Below are 17432 nucleotides of genomic sequence, written 5' to 3'. Positions count from 1 at the left end.
TTGTTTCACACAAACCCCTTCCACTCACATGTGATTTATTTTCTGTGTGCTGCTTGCACAACAAATCAGTATTTCACAAGCTGTCCCTACTCTTACAGTGGTCAAGAACACTGCTGCTGTGAGAAGTGCCCCAAAACTACCAAATACCTTTGCAATTAACTGAACTCGACCAGAGTTTGAACAAGAAGTGAATAGTTTGTAACAGATTTGGAGCACTCATCTCGTTTTGGACAGTATGCACTTTATTGCAGAGAAGACTGGATGCATTTTTAAAACAAATTCAGGAGTTGCACAGTTTCCATACAGTTCCACAAAGTGACCCCCACAGTAAGTAGAGCACAATGGAGGCTGTCAGACAGTGAGAGAGCTCCATCTTGTCACCTGCAATCACTCAAGTCACCAAATCTTGCAGGCAATTGTTTAAGAGCCATGGAAACAGGTGGCCCTGCTCCTGCAAGCACCTCTGCCAGAAAACAGAGGTTCAACTGTGTCACTCCTGAGTTACACCAGCATAACTGAGACCAAGAGCCAGGCTTGGTCCATGAGAGCAGCCAGGGAAGGTTTATGTCAGCGTGACACACCTGTGGTGAAAGATTTGTGACGTTTCCTGAGGGGCTTCATTTGAGAACAAGCTCGAGACTGTCTTCCTTTTCAGGTATTGCTGTATCTTTGGATCAGTGCTCATCCTGCTGTCCAGTCCCTCTCCACATGGGAAAGAAATCTTGGCATGAAAACACATCAAGTCATAACAGGCACTACCACAATAAACTATATCACCACTGTCTCTGCCCCCGATGTTGCTGTGTTTGGGAGCACACCAGGAGGTCACAGTCAGCTCCAGGCAAGATGAGGGTGAGCCACAGCTGAGCAGCAGGATCAAAAGCACGTTAAACTGTGACCAGAAATGTTCTTCAGTGTATCATTTAACAGGGATAATGCACTCTTCTCAGGAGACCATCCACAATAATTGCTTCAGAGAGACACACTGGCTGCATCAGCAAGTGAACATTCTGTTAGATTAAAATCCCCAGCCCTTTTTCTGTAAAATGTGTTTCTTTACCTATTAATCACCCCCAAAGCGAAGCTCTTCTGAGCCACCACCCACACTGTGACATTAAACACAGCTCAAGCTCTTGGTGCCAGTCCAGAGCTTGTCTAAGGACGCTGAGACTCAATGGCTGGCATAAGACACATTAACATGGAAAAGCCTTACAACCACCCAGCTCTGGTTCTCACCTCCCCACAACTCACAGCCTCTCTGCCATAAACAGTGATGGTGGTTTTTACCAGCTGAAGATCTGACACACAGGGCTCAAACACTAATGACATAAAACCACATGGGAGTCAGAAGTTCCTTGTGATGGAAATACAGTAGAATGGCTCCAAGGGATATGCTACAGGAGAGCTGTTCAAATGCTTGTGTGTGTTGTGCTGAAAGACAGTTTTCTTCACTCCTTTAGCACTGTGCCAGGTGTATGAGAACTAAAAATCTACTGAGGTGAATGGGAACCTTGGGAGGAGCAGCTGATTGAAAAAAACCCTAAAACTGAGGGCCTTGGTGTAATGCCAGTGCAGGGATGGCACAGATTCAGAGAAGAAGAGTTCACCCTCTCATATTCTTCAAAGCTTAAATTAAAGGAAAGGGTGCTTGGGGAGAAGGGTGAGAAATCATTCATTGGTCACTTCCTGATGGCTTCACCAAGGCTGCCAGTGCTAAAGGCAGCACGTGTGAGCATGTGACTTCCTAACTTAACTACCTACACTACCCATGAGGACAGAGACCATGACTCACAGGGACTTAGGAAAGCCATCCCAAAGTGATGTGCTTCTGGCATAGACTAAATCATAACCTGTGATGAATTAAGGGGCCTAAGACCCTGAATGCTTTAATGCTCTCCTGACTATTCCCTTTCAAAAAAACCCCCCCGAAATTATCACATGAAGTGGTCGCTAGGCACAATGATTCTTCTTCAAACAGATTCCCACAGGATTCCCCCTTGCAATCACTAAAATATACTACCTGATATGTCATGAGAATGACAGGTATTGACATTTAAGGCAATCTAATTTCCACGGCCATCTCATTACTTCTCCCGTGTAGTTTGCCTTTGTCTTCCTTCTCCAGGACCGACTTCTTGCAGGTGAACATGACAAGCAGCAGCATTGGCAAGTGCCACAAACTGCAGAAGAAGAGCTTCCTGGAGCTGCTGCGGTCAGCATCCCTGTAGAACCGAAAGCCGAGGTAGGAGATGTAGAGGTTGATAGGGAGCGAAATGACGGGGAAAGTCCACGTGGTGATGCTGAGGACAGGAGCCACCACTGAGAGTCCAATTAAGGCCAAGCAGTGCCGCAGAGCCACCCGCCTGCACAGCCCTGGGTGAGTGACAGACATCATGCAGTATCCTCCTCGGGAGTAATCTTCCCGCAGACCCCAGCTGAGGGCATTGAAGTGAGGGAACTGCCAGGAATAGAGGATCCCTCCTAACAGTAATGCACCTGCAGTGGGAGAGAAAGTGTTAGATGATCCCCTGCAGGAAGTGCCACACACAGACCTCAGATGTCACACCCTGTTTGCAAGAGGGCAGTGCTACTCACCTGTGACACCAGTGACACTGCACACTGGTGGCACTGCTCTGTACAGGGACAGGGCAGACCCATGAGATAAGGAACCTCTGGTTTTCATGGCATTCACACAGGGTTGGAGCATGGTGGTTTATCTGGTTTTGGAGCACTTAATTTGAAAAGCATTTCAGCAAGTCACTTCCTTCTAAAGAACTACTGCTAATTGGTTCCTGCACCAACTGTCTCTACCTGAGGGAAGACTGGTGGGAATGAAGCGAAATTGGGCAAGAGACTGTATTCCTGGGAGCCTCTAGATCCTACTCGCAGATTCCTGAATTGGTGTGTCCAGACAAGAAAACAGCTAGTGGGCAAAGCAGTGGTTGCATCAACCAGACACAGGGAGCCCAGCTCAGTGACAGAGGACAAGGAGGACAAACTGCTGCTCCTGAGACCTGGGGAACACCACACCCTGGAAGGCTGGAGCTAGGCCAAGCCCTCTGTCTGCCCACTGGATGAGGGAGGGAACTGCTCCCGGCACAGCACAAGCTCCATCATGGACCTGGGCAAGGGGCAGAACTGGCAGAAGCTGTTAATGAACTAACAGGAGATGGAGAACTTATTCCTTCAAACCAATTGCAGAAACTTCTAATCAGTTTGATCAAGTAACTCTATTCACACCAATTAACTACTTTCACATTTAAAAAGGAGCTATGGAAGCACCACATTTCCACAGCTCTTCCTGGGACACAGTACAGGGTTTATTGAAGCAGAAGCAGCTCATGTGCTAATTTTAATGAGCCTCCAGGAGGCCCTCAGACCAAGCTCCCTTCACTAATTTTATTTGAAGACACAAAAAAATCCCCCAAGGCTGTTGCAACATTATGGGCATTCCGGGTTTTCCTTTTGTTTACCCAGCTCCCAAAGCCTCTGCTCTCGCATTAAAATGCTTTCTTTGTATCTGCCTGCCTCCATGAACTCATTCTCTATGGAAACTTCTTCTCCAAATGGAGCCATGCATCCAGCATTATCTTAAGGACCTGAGAGAAGCAGCAAATTCTTCCAGCAATTCTGACAAAGCCCAAGTCACAGTGTCCTCTGAACAATTTCATGGTTCACATTTCCTCTCCATCTATTTCTTGGAGCTGTGCATGCCTAGTTCTTGTCTCTAATAGCACAACTCGCACTGGTGCTGTCATGCAAACAGTAATAATCTCGGTTTGCAAAATTGCCTTTTTTTCCCCCCTACCTTATCACTCGTGAAGGGACTCTCCATAAGACTTCATGCAGGTTACCAGTAGCTTAAAATGCAGAAGTGATGCAAAAGACGCATCTCTCTGCTTTTCGAACAAGTAACAAATACTCCTTGAAGTGAGTATGTACCTCTGGAAACTGATTACATGAAGCACAGAGACAGACACACGTACCTTGGGTGTGCAGCTTTCAGAACAACATTGTCTGCCACAAATTCCAGGTGATTCCATGGGAATCACAGGGAAGGGAACTTAAAGATCATCTCATTCCACTCCCTGCCATGAGCAGGGACACCTTCCACTAGACCAGGGTGCTTCAAGCCCTTTCCACCCGGGCCTTGGATATTTCCAGGGATGGGGCAGCCACAGCTTCTCTGGGCACCCTCTGCCAGGGCCTGCCCACCCTCACAGGGAAGAATTTCTTTCTCGCATCTAATCTAAACCTACTCTCTGTCAGTGTGAAGCCATTTCCCCTTGTGACTCCAGACCTGTGTAAATAGTCTCTCTCCATGTTTCTTTTAGGCCCTGTCTGGTACTGGAAGGCCACAATTAGGTTACTCCATTTCCTCCTGGTCTATGGCCCAAAATGCTTCAAATCCAGCTACACAATTCTTCTAAAGTAGATTTTTTTTTGACGTGGATGTTAGCACCTTTTCTCAATTGGAACCTTTTAAGACAGCTGAAAATTATGTACCCCAAAATTACCAATAATTTCAGAATTTCATAGCCAGAAAAGTCAATTTGGCCCTAAGAGAACAGTATTTGATTCAGTTCTGCTGAAACCTGAGGGAGCAGCTCTGCTGAAATAAACCAAAATTAAACTTACTGAAGGAGCAGTTCTCCCTCCATTAGGAGACACAATAGGGAAAATGTGCTTGTCATAAGTCACTCTGAAGATTTTTCCTATGCTTGTAAAACATATTAATGGAGGCAAGATCCTGAATGTGCTTCACCTAAGAGAGCAGTATTTTTCAAGTATCACATCTGAAGTGCTTTAGAAACACTAGCTTGTCATTGTTCAGAACTTAGGTAAAGGTAAGCTACAATTATCCATCAGCTAACGACTCTTAAGCAGATGAAGCCAGGGCCTAAGACATGGAGCAGAGGCTGTCCCAGCTTCCCACGGCTCCAGACCTGTGTCTGTGTCCCTGGGTTTCGCCTCTAATGCAGATTTTGCTTGTTTAGTTGTTCAAATGTTGTACGCAGCCAAGCTCAAAACACACCCTAAACCTCAAACACACAAAGCCCTTTAACAGTTCCCTAACTATGACACCATTAAAAAAAGTCATCTGGAGAAACTTTTAAACACAAACAGAACAACTAAAATACTTGAGGCTGGATTCCCATTTACAAAGCTCTGGTTTTTACATGCAAGCCTTTGGAATCTAATTACTTTGATTGCATTACAACCATTGAGATAATTGATATTTTACAGAGAAGCTGAACAGTGAAACAATTTAATAGCTCATTATGAGGACTTTAACTGACCCAATCTTTTTGTTTGGTTCCCATGTGCTGGGACATCCTGTAATTTCCTTGACCTAGGCGGAGATTGTTGGGTTGTCAGAGATTTTTAAGTGTCACATAAGACTGATGACTTGCAAAGCACGACACATGGTACAGTACAACTCAGCATCAGATGAGCTCACAGTAGGAATCCTGTCAAGCCCAGAGCAGACACTGTAATACTCCTTAATTACTAGATGAATGTTAACTATGTCATAATTAAGTCAGCAGTGTTTTTAAGCAATATTACAGTGAGACAAACTCTGGAGACTAATCTGATTCTAAACAGAGTGGATCTACTCTATGGCCTCTGTGCTGTTCCCAACAGTTTGGGAACTCAGTTTAATCATTGCAAATCTCCCTTTTCTCTACAGCGTTTACGATTAAATGAACATCAGACAAGGTTGTTCCCAACTGGAACACATGGACCTGGCACAGGGTTCACAAAAGCAAAGCTGGTTGTCAGACCAGAGTCATTGCTTGGGCAGCAGGAGACAGCCAGCACCCAGGGACAGCCAGGGACAGCCAGGGACATGCAGAGACATCCAGCACCTTGGGGTCTCTTGGTTCCTCCACAGCTTGTGGAAATCTGAGAACAGGCAGACTGACAGGAACTCAGATCTGTCTGCTTTTCTGCAACGGTTCATAAATTCCAGGACCACAAATACCTGGCTAGCTTATGGGTATCCCAAACTCCCTAGTCTTTTTGGCCAAATTTTTAATTGCTGCAATTGAGCCCATTTATGACGAATTCTTCTCTCTGAGTGTGAGAACCTGGGACAGATGCAGCAGACACTTAGAAATCCCAGTAAGTTGTCAGATCAGTCCTATTTGATTTTGGAAAAAAATGGCCACCTAAAGAAAACAAGGCCCAGGTCTCCAGAACTCTTTCACTCTTGTGTGCAAAATAGGAATAAAATATCTTCTTCCTGAGTTCCTATTCTTTCATCTCTTTTCACTGTCTTAAATCATCTCAAAAGTTCCAGGATCGCAGAGAACCAGGTAGGTCCTAAAGCACACAAAGAGCTCAGGATAAATAACAGGTTTTATTATTCCTCATGAATTTTAAGGTTAAGCTATTATTTCTTTTCTTAAATTCTTCTTTGTGATTTATTTAAATAATAATAGATCTCCTTTATAATAAACAAGAACAAGCTGAGATTTTTATTTTATTTTAATATGTAAGATAAAGCAAAAATGTCAGCTGGCATTGAAGAAGGTAGAAAATGGTTCTTTCTCTCTGTAAATATATTTTCATCTAGTGAAATACTGAAGTTTTATAAATTGCACTTTTCCTAAAACAAACAGGACACTAAATTTCACAGTCATTCAGCAACTGCTTGGATGTTTTACAGTTCAATAAATTTGGGTAAGATTTCGAAATAATTGTGAGATGAGACTTCCAAAAGGAAATAGTGACTTTAGGTTTGCAAACTGCAGCAGCTGACAGTCTAATTTTCAGAATTACAAGAGCAAGAAGCACACCCTTCTAAAGTTCTGCTCTTTAAGGTGTTAAGAAGGCCATGTGGCTCTTCATAAATCATGATTCAAACTTCATGGTTTGTTCCTTCTAGAGCAATTTATGATGATCCCATTTGCTGGATGGTCCAAATCTCAGATGAGAGAGCAATGTCAGTGCAGGAGCCAGACTAAGTCCTTGGGCAAGAAGAGCCCCTAAGAGGAGGAGGCTGGAAAATGGTTTTTTTGGGTGTAAGTCCTTGCAGGCTATGGGCTCTGACCACTGGTTAACATCTGGAGAGGAGAGCAGAGCATTCAGGCATCAACAGCTCCTTGTCCTGCCCACCCTGAGCTCACACCAACATCAGTGACACAGTGATTAAAAGCTCCAGATCAAATGCCAGTTCCCCAAACTCCTCATGTCCCATAAAGGATAGTGTTCAAGTTCATACAACATTTACTCAAGAAAGAATAAGTACATACAGCTGCTGAGTTACTAGTGCCAACATAACTCTGAGCAAACTGAGCAACCTGAGGACTGCAAACCTACCTTCTTAACCACTAAAGGGCAGAAATAATGTTTGAATTCTGCCTGTCTCGTGTTGAGGATGGCACTCTCTTAAGTAACAATTTGAAATATGCCTCTTTCATGCTGGCAATACCTTTCATCATCAAAGAGCTTTGTACCTGTCCAGTTGGCACATGGAGCCACAGTGATGGTTTCACCCAGAGATGGATTATTTCAGCTTAAATGAGGCACAACACTTTGCAATGGTCCAGCTGAAACTCTCAAAAAATTTCTGAAGACGGGTTTTTCCAGCAAAGAAAAGTCCTTGAACTACAGGGGGGCACAGGCTGGAGCACAGTGTGTGTTTGTGGAAGCTCCAGACTCAGGAGCAGGATCAGCTAGAGTCTGGCCAGCCTGGGAAAGCAGGCGAACATGGGCCTGTCCATACAAGTCAGGACAAACGTCCCAGATTATCTGCAGGGACTGCTGTATCAACACCATGTTCCTGAAAACACACTGCAGAGGAACAACATGTGCTCTCTTCTTGCCCTTCTCATTGTACTGTAAAGAACACACAGTGGTTTCCCACTGCACAGGGTTCTGCAAACATCTCAGATCATGTTCAGGCTGCAGACATTAAGTGCATAGGACAAACACCTATGCACTTAATCAATAAAACAAAAAAATAAGGAACGGGAGCTACCTGTAGCATCAGTTCAAGAACAGACTTGCTCCTTCTGTCTTTGCTCTGGTGCTGCATATGTGTAACAGGAAAGTGGCCAACCAGGCATTAAAATAAACATGGAATAGTTAAATATCAGCTCCAAAACAGATGTTGAAATCTTAACTGCATTTCCCAAAGCTGGTGTTTACTGCCTTGGCAACCTAAGAATGCTGTTTTGCTTAAAGCACAATTTTAGTAATTCTTCTGCCTTGAATAATGTGAAGGAATTTTAAAATTATTTCCAGACATTGGTAGCTGTGACTTAAGAGAGGAAAGCACTGGCCTTTTGTCTCTAGGAAACGGGTATGGGTTTGGCTGCTGTAGGGAGGGGAAGGCTTTGGCAGTGTAAGCTCAGCCTCTTAATGGATCATAGTCAGGAAACAACCACACACCGTTTTACTTGATAGCACACAACTGGCTCTCTTCCCTTAAAAGATGTTGAACAAATTACTCCTCTTTAACTCAGACAAGGTAGATTAGAGCTCAGAGATTTGACTTGGTCCAGCTGTATCCACCTGCCTGCGAGCACCCGTGCTGTCTCAGGCGGCCTTTTCCACCTTTTCTACAAGAAATTTTAACATAACCAGTCCCAAACTCTTTACCACAGTCCTATGTAAGTTTCACAGGATGTTAAATTGACAAGAAATGTAGAGAATACATGTCCAAACCCTTTATTTTCTGTCTTTTCTTCTGTGCTCATCTAGAAGTTTAACACAGTAGTCTTCCCTGGAGATTTGTAACTGTGAGCAATTCTGGGGGTAAAGAAAGATTTTAAAATCTTGTCAAAGCCTAGTTGCCCACTTCAGGTTCAACACAATTTTACAGGATTATTTGGGAGTATTGGTACAAAGATGCACAGTGGTTTGGAGAGTCATGGCCAGAACACACTGTGATGTCCTGATCCGGAAGGACTGGTTTGTCCAGCTTTTGGTTGCATTTTCTGTTTGTGAAGGAGAGCTGGAAGGTACAATCATTACTGCCTGTGCTTCAGCTCGTTTTGGTGATGGAAAATGATTGTTAATCAAGTGACCTCGAGTTACAAGTGTTCAAGATACTGTCCTGATATCATCCCTTCTGAAGAGAAATGTTACCAGCTACTTAATTCTTCCCACTGTCTTTAGAATTAGGAACAGGATTAGCTTGCCAAAATTTACATCCTAATTTGCAATTATGCAGCCATCTCAAACATAAAGACATTTGGGAATTACCTAGACACTAACCCTAACCAAACTGATGCAATTTCCCTCTGCTTTACCCACATTAGCACCACAGCAAGACAACAATCAGCACTTTTGCTTCCACTGGAAAACAAAAGTAGATGCTACTGCTTGTGCTGGATGGCACGAGAGTGGCGAAGCAGCCTTGAGAGGAGAAAGAGAAAGTGTCACTTCTAAAGCTGCACACAAGGTCCCTGGGCTGGGACAATGGCCCTGGCTGTCACTGTGGGATGCACGGCCCAGCCTGCATTGTGCCCCTCCAAGGTTACACCGTCGTGGAAACCAAGGGGGACAAGGAAAACACTGGAAAACTCAAAAGCTTCATGGTCAGGGGTTTCAATAGCTGTTTCTTTTGAAGGATGGCACAAAAGGCCTGTGGAGCAGGAGCATCGAGGGGCTGCAATAGACTCCTCTGCAGCAGCACTGAAAGGCAAGGGGGTGCTGGCCGTGTGTTTGACTTGTCTGCAAAACAAAAGGATCCTCAGCATCCACCAGGAATAGGAAATGAAGTTGGCTGTGGGATTTTTCACCTTGAGAGAGTGTTCCCGGCTTCTGCCTTTAACAGAAGGAAGCCAGATGTCCTGAGGTATGCTTGCCACATAGAAAAAAGCTGTGTGTGTATGGATACACACAGGCATGTGCACTTCTTGTGTGACACACAACAGGTTATTGCAGCCAAAAGCCTCACAGGGAAACACCTTTCATTACCCAGGCAAGGCTGAGAAAACAATACCATATATAACTCGCCTTAGCTAACCCCAGCAATAGATGCCATAAAAGAAGAGCCTGTTGGGTAAGATGAAAATATAGTCTTTTGCAAATATGTTTAGGAAGCATTTACCAAAGGACCAGACTCAGCAGAGGATTGCAAATGTGCAGAGCCACGCAGGGGCTCCTCATCAGCCACCTCTTTCCCCCAAGTCCCTCCTGCTGATCCCCCCATCCTGATTTCTCTGTGGGTGCTGTGTTTCACACCCAGGGGCTCAGGGCTACCCCATCAGCCACACACAGGGTAGAGAACCAGGCAAAGGGCATACTGCCTGTGAACTTGTGGGGTCGGTCCCCAGGTGCCCCAGCAGTGGAGCTGCCATTTCTTTTGTCTCTTATGAAGATGGAAAGGAAGAAAAAAATAGCCCACTGGCTTTTGTCCTAAATTCAGACCAGCTGCTCACTAGTATTGTCCCTCTGCCTCATTTTTACAGTTTTTACCCCCACAAAGCATACTCCTGGGCCCCCAGCTCCAAGTCTCATATGTCAGTGACATGAATATCTCTGTTTCCTCTGGAACAGACCACAAATTCTGCTCTTTCATCTGGGGAAGTGAAACCCTGAAAAGCTGAGTTTACCAGTGGGAGTTTATAGCCGGAGCCTCCTCTCCTCCGGCAGTGGGATGCTGGAGCTGCCCTGCTCTGGCGGCTGGCTCCCAGACCTGCTCCCACATCAAGGGGCTTTGAAAGCTCCAAGTGCTTAACTGGAAGGGACACAAAGATCTTCAAGCTAATTTTGCATGCAATTAAGCTGTTGTTTTGCTCTCCTTCCTCCTGGCAGACAAGTGCTATACCAGGGAAAGTATGAGAGACTCCAGCCTTTGGCAGGTTGGGCACAGGCCCCCCTCTTTCCTATTCTCCTTTTTTTGTTACTGAAACCATCCATCTGCCAAATGTCACTAGCTGATAAGAACTGCCCATTTTTAAATCCCCTTTTGTAAATAGATGCTGGCTGACATAATTAATGTCTACCATACAACACAATTTGAATTACAAAGTAAAGGCAATTTAAAAATCAGCCTCCACATGATTACAATTGATACTGAGTCTATAAATTCCATACCCCGAGGAATTATTTAAATTTCTGAAAATGAATGAAAATCAGTACAAGATGTCTTTCAGGGGAACGAGACCAGGAGTGGAGCATCTGATAAACTGAACAGTCTCTTTAGATAAATATTCTTTGGTGCAGTAATACCTATGGCTCCTGGGCCACTGTGGATCTGCAATGTCTTCTGCACTGTCAGGGCCCTTATCTGCTCTGCCACCACCTACTCAGAATAAATCTCTTTAGCTGATAAGCACATTAGGTAGAGGAGCCCTGCTTGTCACTTCCATCTCACTGGGTGGTTTGTATGAACTCCGTGGCACCAAACTGCTCCGCTCCGCAACACTGATCCTGCTTGCTGGCGGGATCCAGCCTGAGCAGAGCACGGTCAGTGGAAGAAGTACAAAAGTTCCTGGGCTCCCAGCATAACAAGGACATGGGACCATGTCCTTTGGAGCAAGACCCAGGGAGTCCACGAAGTTGATAAGGAGACTGAAGCATCTTCCCTATGGAGACAGGCTGAGAGAATTGGAGGTGTTCATCCTGGGGAAGAGAAGGTTGTGTGGAGACATCACAGCAGCTTCCAGGATCTGAAGGAGCTGCAAGGAAGCCTGAAAACAACTCTGCATCAGGAAATGCAGTGACAGGACAAGGGGGAACGGATTCAAACTGGGAGAGGGAAATTTAGATTTGATATTAGGAAGAAATTCCTGGCTGTGGCATTTGAATCTACTCCAGTTTCAGTGTTCTGTTAACTAAAAATAACAAGTTTAAATGGACATTAGTCAAGGGAGAAAGAACAGCAGAGTGAGGATAATTTAAAGCATGTACGCACTCTTACACACCAGAATAAACAGCTCTGTTTCTTTCTTTCTGTGCACAAGTTCAGCAGCATTGCGGCACAGCCAAGAGCTCTTCTGCTTGTGGATCCCATGCAGGAGGGGGATCTGGCACAGAACAGGGGACACTGCCAAATTTGACTTACCTTCCTGTCTCTCTGCTATCACTTAAGCTTTTAAGTGAATGTCATTCTTTTCCTTATAGTCCTTCCCTTGCAAAATAATTTCAAGGTATCTTGATTTACTAGAAAAACAAATCTCTTCAGAAACAAATAGTACCAAGAAAGAGCAATGAAATCTGCTTTCAAGGAAGCAAACGTGTTACTGCAGATCACAGGCTGGCAGTTAAGTTCTGCATAAATACCCCAGATATGTGGCAGTGATATCCTTGTGATAAATTACATTTATCATGCACTTCTGACCGTCTCACCTGCACTCACTCCCCCAGCGAGGAAATGTTAACATTCCCTATCTTTCATCAGTTTCAAACAGCTGCCATTAAAAAAACACAACCCCCCCCAAACCCACAACAAAGAATTCCACATCTTCCCAGAGATAATCTTATCTTTTGCTTTTGAAATGGGAGGTTTTCCCTAAATTACTTTGGCACAAAATCCAGGGATGGGGGCGGGATGTTCAATCAGGCTTAGGAGCATAGAGTTGAAGTTACCTATTGGGGCAGAAATGGAACCAAACATTCCTGGGAAGTACCAGGAGATCTGCAAAAATACATAGTGTAAGAAATTGTTCAGAGAGCAGTGAGGCTCTGGCACAGGCTGCCCAGAGAAGCTGTGGCTACCCCATCACTGGAAGTGTCCAAGGCCAGGTTGGATGAGTCTTGGAGCATCCTGGCCTAGTGGAAAGTGCCCCTGCCCATGGCAGGGGCTTGGACAGTCCTTAAGGTTCCTTGCGAACCCATGTCATTCTATGATTCTATGAGTATTCTATAAACTACAGCAAGCATTTGCATCACTGGAAACATGAGGGTCCCAGATTTCTATCTGTAAATACACAGTATTTTTTTCTGGTGCAAGAAACTGCTAAGGTATTCATCTTTAAAAGTCATAAACAAAATGAGGACAAATTAAAACAAGGTTGCTCCACTCTGAGATACTTTGTTATTAGCTCTGGAATTGGAAACCAGGAACCAACTTCAACTCTCTAAAGCACCATCTCCAACTCTCCCAAAGGACAAAATATCTCACAGCATCCATGTCATGGAACTCCTGAAGGAAGCAGACATGGCTGTCCTAACTGTTACAAACAACAGTTTAACACTTAGCTGCCCAGAAATGGTAATGAAAGGGCTACACTTAAATATTGTTTTCCCTATAACCAGCAACATGTACAACAATGTGGCTGCTGTGAGAAGATTACAAGGAGAGAAAATCCACAGGAAAATGTAAACTCAAAACCCCACCACATTAGTGGTGAGAACTTTCCTTCTCATTAGTTTCCTGCCTCCCTTCTTTCACATTCCTCTTTGTTATCGAGTAGAATGATTTTTTTAAAATGAGGTGCAAAGGCATTTTCACACCTCTACCTAGAACTAGGTTAAGTCTCCACACTAATTACATATTATTAATGAGTTCAACAACTGAGACCAGGCTGGTTAGGGAAGGGACACGGGTCTGTGTATTGTGTATGGATGCACGCCTGTATTCCGCATGGATACGATGCTGCCAGGGGCTGAACTCTCCTATTGCAAAAGTAGAATGTTTAAAACTGAAAATCATAGTCTACAATGCCATCATTTTCTTCTAGTTATTTCTTTTCTCTGTAAAAGTGTTTGTAGGGTTTGTGTTGTGTTTTTTTTGTTTTCCATTTGATACTGAAATGCACTAAAATTTTACACTCCAGTCCCTGTTTTCAGGACTCTCCCCAGGTGTGCTTCATTACAAACACCAGTATCAGTTCGATAACATTTCTTTCTCTATTAAATAAGCTGCCTGGCCTCCCTGACACAGACTGGGAGGTGATTTTAAAAGTTTTAGCTATACATAACACACTATGCATCAGATTATCGTGTTCTGACAAATTCTGCTTGGGTGGTTTAAAGTTAGCATCTTTCACTGGTGGCATCATTGCCTTCACAGCAGAGCTGGCACAGGGACACGTAACCACATTTTAGCTGCAAGTTAGAGAGGAAGAGCTTACTTGGCCACCAGTGGGGTTCCCTGCTGCCCTCTCTGCTGCTGTACAGGGACAGCTTTGCTCTTTGTGAAATAGATCTCAAAGAGCAAGTTGACAAATTAAAGATAATGACAATCAGTGCCAGTTTAACCTGATGGGCTTTCACTGGCCTCTACAGCAAGGGCTTTTGGAGACATGCAGCTCTGCACTCCAGATCCTCCAGGCCGAACTGTGCAGGTGAAGCACAGGCATATGAGAGTTATCTTTGGACACCAACTCTGCAATAAAGTGGTAAAACCATCACAGAAATCCCCAAACAATGTCAAGGTCTAAGTATCTGCAGCCAGAATGATATGAAATTATTTCCTCTCATCCTGTCCCTTGTTTCCTGGGGGCAGAGCCTGACCCGCACCTTGCTGCCCTCTCCTGTCAGGGAGTTGTGCAGAGCCAGAAGGTTCCTCCTGAGCTTCCTTTTCTCCAGGCTGAGCCCCCCCACCTAGCTCCCTCAGCTGCTCCAGCCCCTTCCCCAGGTCCGTTCCCTTCCCTGGACAAGCTCCAGCCCCTCAATGCCTTTTTTGTCATGTTCCCTCTTCTCTTCTAAAGTACAGAGCTGCTAACTATGTCTGTTATGCAGTCCTAACACAAGACACTATACATACTCTTAACATAAAATTTCTAGGTCTAAGTAACTTTCAGAGAAGAAAATATTTGTATAGAAGCAGCACACAATGAAAAAAAAAAACAAACCCACAACACCTTCCATCCTTGCTCTGGTTTAGATCTGTGTGGGAACATGTGGACACAAAGCCAACTCAGACTGACTTTTATTAGGAAGTGCATAAAGAACAGATTTTGCAAAAATTCTGATAATTTCTGGTTAAAAGCCTTGTTGTTGAAAGTATTATTTAAGCCTTAAATATGCCCCCCTGTGGGATGAGTGTGCGCTAAACCAACTCTTAACAGACCTATTAATTGCACTTCATTAGTTGCTTCAGACTATAAGTTTGTGGAGCCACTTTGATTCTTAAGTTTCTAGCTGGCAGGAAAAACAAGGCCTGATTGTGTCAGAGTTGAGCTGCTGAAGAGATCAGTGTTTTACAAGGGATGTAAAAGTGGTTCACAGCTACTAAAATAGAAATCTTCGTTTGCTTTTCAAGGAGGAGGGAAGGAGCATTTGTAACTTAGAGTTTAGCAATGGGTAATTAAGAAATACACCAATAAATTAATCTTCCCAGGATATTTTCTGGCTTGTGGAAAGACTGTAAAACACATCGAGGAATTTTCCAAATGCAAGTCCCTTGCAAGTTGGATCTTACTGGATATGGTTTTAATCCTGAACACGATTTGAATCCTGAAATTATGTAACATTTTCTCCTATGTGAACATCAAATATGCTATTTTCCTTCTGGATTTTTTTAAGATGGTCAGAACACATATTAAATAGGTCATGCTGCTTTATCAGCTCTGTTTTGCTCTGAAATACCTGTGTAAGGAGAATGTTACCAAAATTAGCTGCTTTCAAAGCCTTACCACAGGATTACAGAATGGTTTAGGTTGGAAGGGACCTTAAAGATCACCTCTTTCCACCCTCTGCCATGGCCAGGGACAACTTCAACTAAACCAGGCCACTGTAAGCTGTGTCCAACCTGGCCTGGTCAGGTCAAGAACATAAAGAACAAAGTTTACTGCCTTTTGAGTAGGTTCATTATCCTGACAACCACTCACCCAATGAAAGGGTTTTATACTCACCAGCATCCAGACTCCCAGTAGCTGCAGTCCAGCCCATGACGGGGGGAATGGCCCCAACAACAGCTCCCACCCACGTGTTGGCAATGCTCATTCTCTTCAGGGGGGTGTAACAGCACGTGTAGAGGAAGATGTTGAAGGCGCCCAGGGCCCCGGTGAGAGGGTTCACTCCCAGTGTGAGCAGGGCAATTCCCGGGATTCCACAGGACGCAGCAAAGCAGACAGCGAGCAGGGGGCTGTGGGGAGACATGTGGCATATGCTGAGCAGGAGATGGCCTTAGAGAATGGCTGCCATCCCTTCCCTTCAGTCTCCCCCCCAAAAATAAGATTGAATCTTTGTTATTGTTTTACTCAGCCATCCTAAATTTTCCTGTTTGAGCCCCCATCCTAACAAAGGCCTTTCCAAAATGTGAAGACAACCTTGCTACAGCTCTGCAATGGAGGTGATTCTTAATCTTGTGATCACTGTGTTCACCAAATAAACTCAAGCTCTGCAAGTAATGGAGAACTGTTCTCCCTTATGGAGAACTGCTGCTTTCAGCACATCTTCCTCCTTCATTTTAATTTTAGTGAATTTAAACCACTGGAAAAAGCACTCAGAGTTTAGAGTAAATGAAAATAGTTGCAGTTTGTCAGATTTTTAATTGATTGCAGTTATGCAACAGATCCTTCAAAACGCAACAGGGTTAGACACAAAATTAATAAGCATTTATGAGAAAAGGAGTACATTCAATCATTTTGAAATTACATCAATAGGTATAAAGTATTCTTTGACTTTACTGAAAAAAGTCTGAACATTCTACACCCCCGATTATCTGATGCACTGTACTAAGCAGAGGAAGCACAACCAAACAAAGCTGGCAGCAGAATCAAAAGTGGCTATCTTGTAAGCATGACTGAAATTAACTGAAGATATTTTAGGTTTGGTCAAAAGCAGCAACCAACAGTGGAACAAATTAACTCTGTGCATTTCTACTGTGCATCAGCTGAGAGCTCAGAGAAGGTTGGAAACTCATATTAAAATCTGTCAGAAAGTGGCTAGAGCTATGTAAACTTTTGCTAAAAAATTCCACAATAAACATTCAAATAGGATGAACAAGGATCTTTTGTTTGGCTACCAGAGCCACACCTGACAGGCAGCATGATGCCACAACCCTAAGGAAGCTTTAGCTGTGGTTCCTTGTGCCAGATCAACATGTTTGCTGCTGGTGGGGATCTCCTCTTGTGTGCTTGTTTGAGGTGTTTGGTATAATAGGAACTAAAAGCCCCTAAGAAATAATGTGGTGTGGGTAAGCTCTGGAAAGGAGGAAAATGCCATTACATTAGTTGTATTTAATAACCCATGTGGCTAAATACACACTTACAGTCATCCATGTAAAACCAGAAAATATGTGTGCTTGCAACGAAGGTCTCTGCATGGAGTTTACCTTTATACCTTTTGTCTAATTGAAAACCATGAAGCCTTTGTGTTCTACAATCCACTCTGCCCTCTGGTCAAATCCTTAACCCTAAAATAGGTGTTGCAAGCACCGCTCCAAGAAAATAATTATTTCCTCATAAGAAAATAAGAAAAATTTGCTGGTGGGGATGAATTTTATGGGAGTTCTATCAGCAAAAATTCCTACCAGTCAAATTTTTATATTTAAGATATTTGTTAGACCAATACAGTACAGA

The 17432-nt window shown here is 43.9% G+C and overlaps 1 protein-coding gene across 1 annotated transcript in view; it reads right to left on the bottom strand.

Annotated features, from left to right (window-relative positions):
• Positions 1-224: 224 nt before the first annotated feature.
• The window catches only part of COX10 (cytochrome c oxidase assembly factor heme A:farnesyltransferase COX10), a 95857-nt gene continuing 78649 nt past the window's right edge, over positions 225-17432 (bottom strand). The window contains exons 6-7 of the mRNA XM_071452618.1: positions 15762-15994; positions 225-2496 (exon numbers count right to left, since the gene is read on the bottom strand). Of these exons, the coding sequence (XP_071308719.1) occupies positions 2054-2496; positions 15762-15994 (676 nt within the window). The 3' untranslated portion in view covers positions 225-2053. The remainder of the gene's footprint in view (positions 2497-15761; positions 15995-17432) is intronic.

Source organism: Agelaius tricolor, unplaced genomic scaffold, assembly GCF_023055355.1.
Source record: "Agelaius tricolor isolate 1412-34295 unplaced genomic scaffold, bAgeTri1.0.p SCAF_35, whole genome shotgun sequence".
NCBI lineage: Eukaryota > Metazoa > Chordata > Aves > Passeriformes > Icteridae > Agelaius > Agelaius tricolor.
Note: the sequence above shows the minus strand (reverse complement) of the source record. Positions and strands in the feature narration are given on the sequence as shown.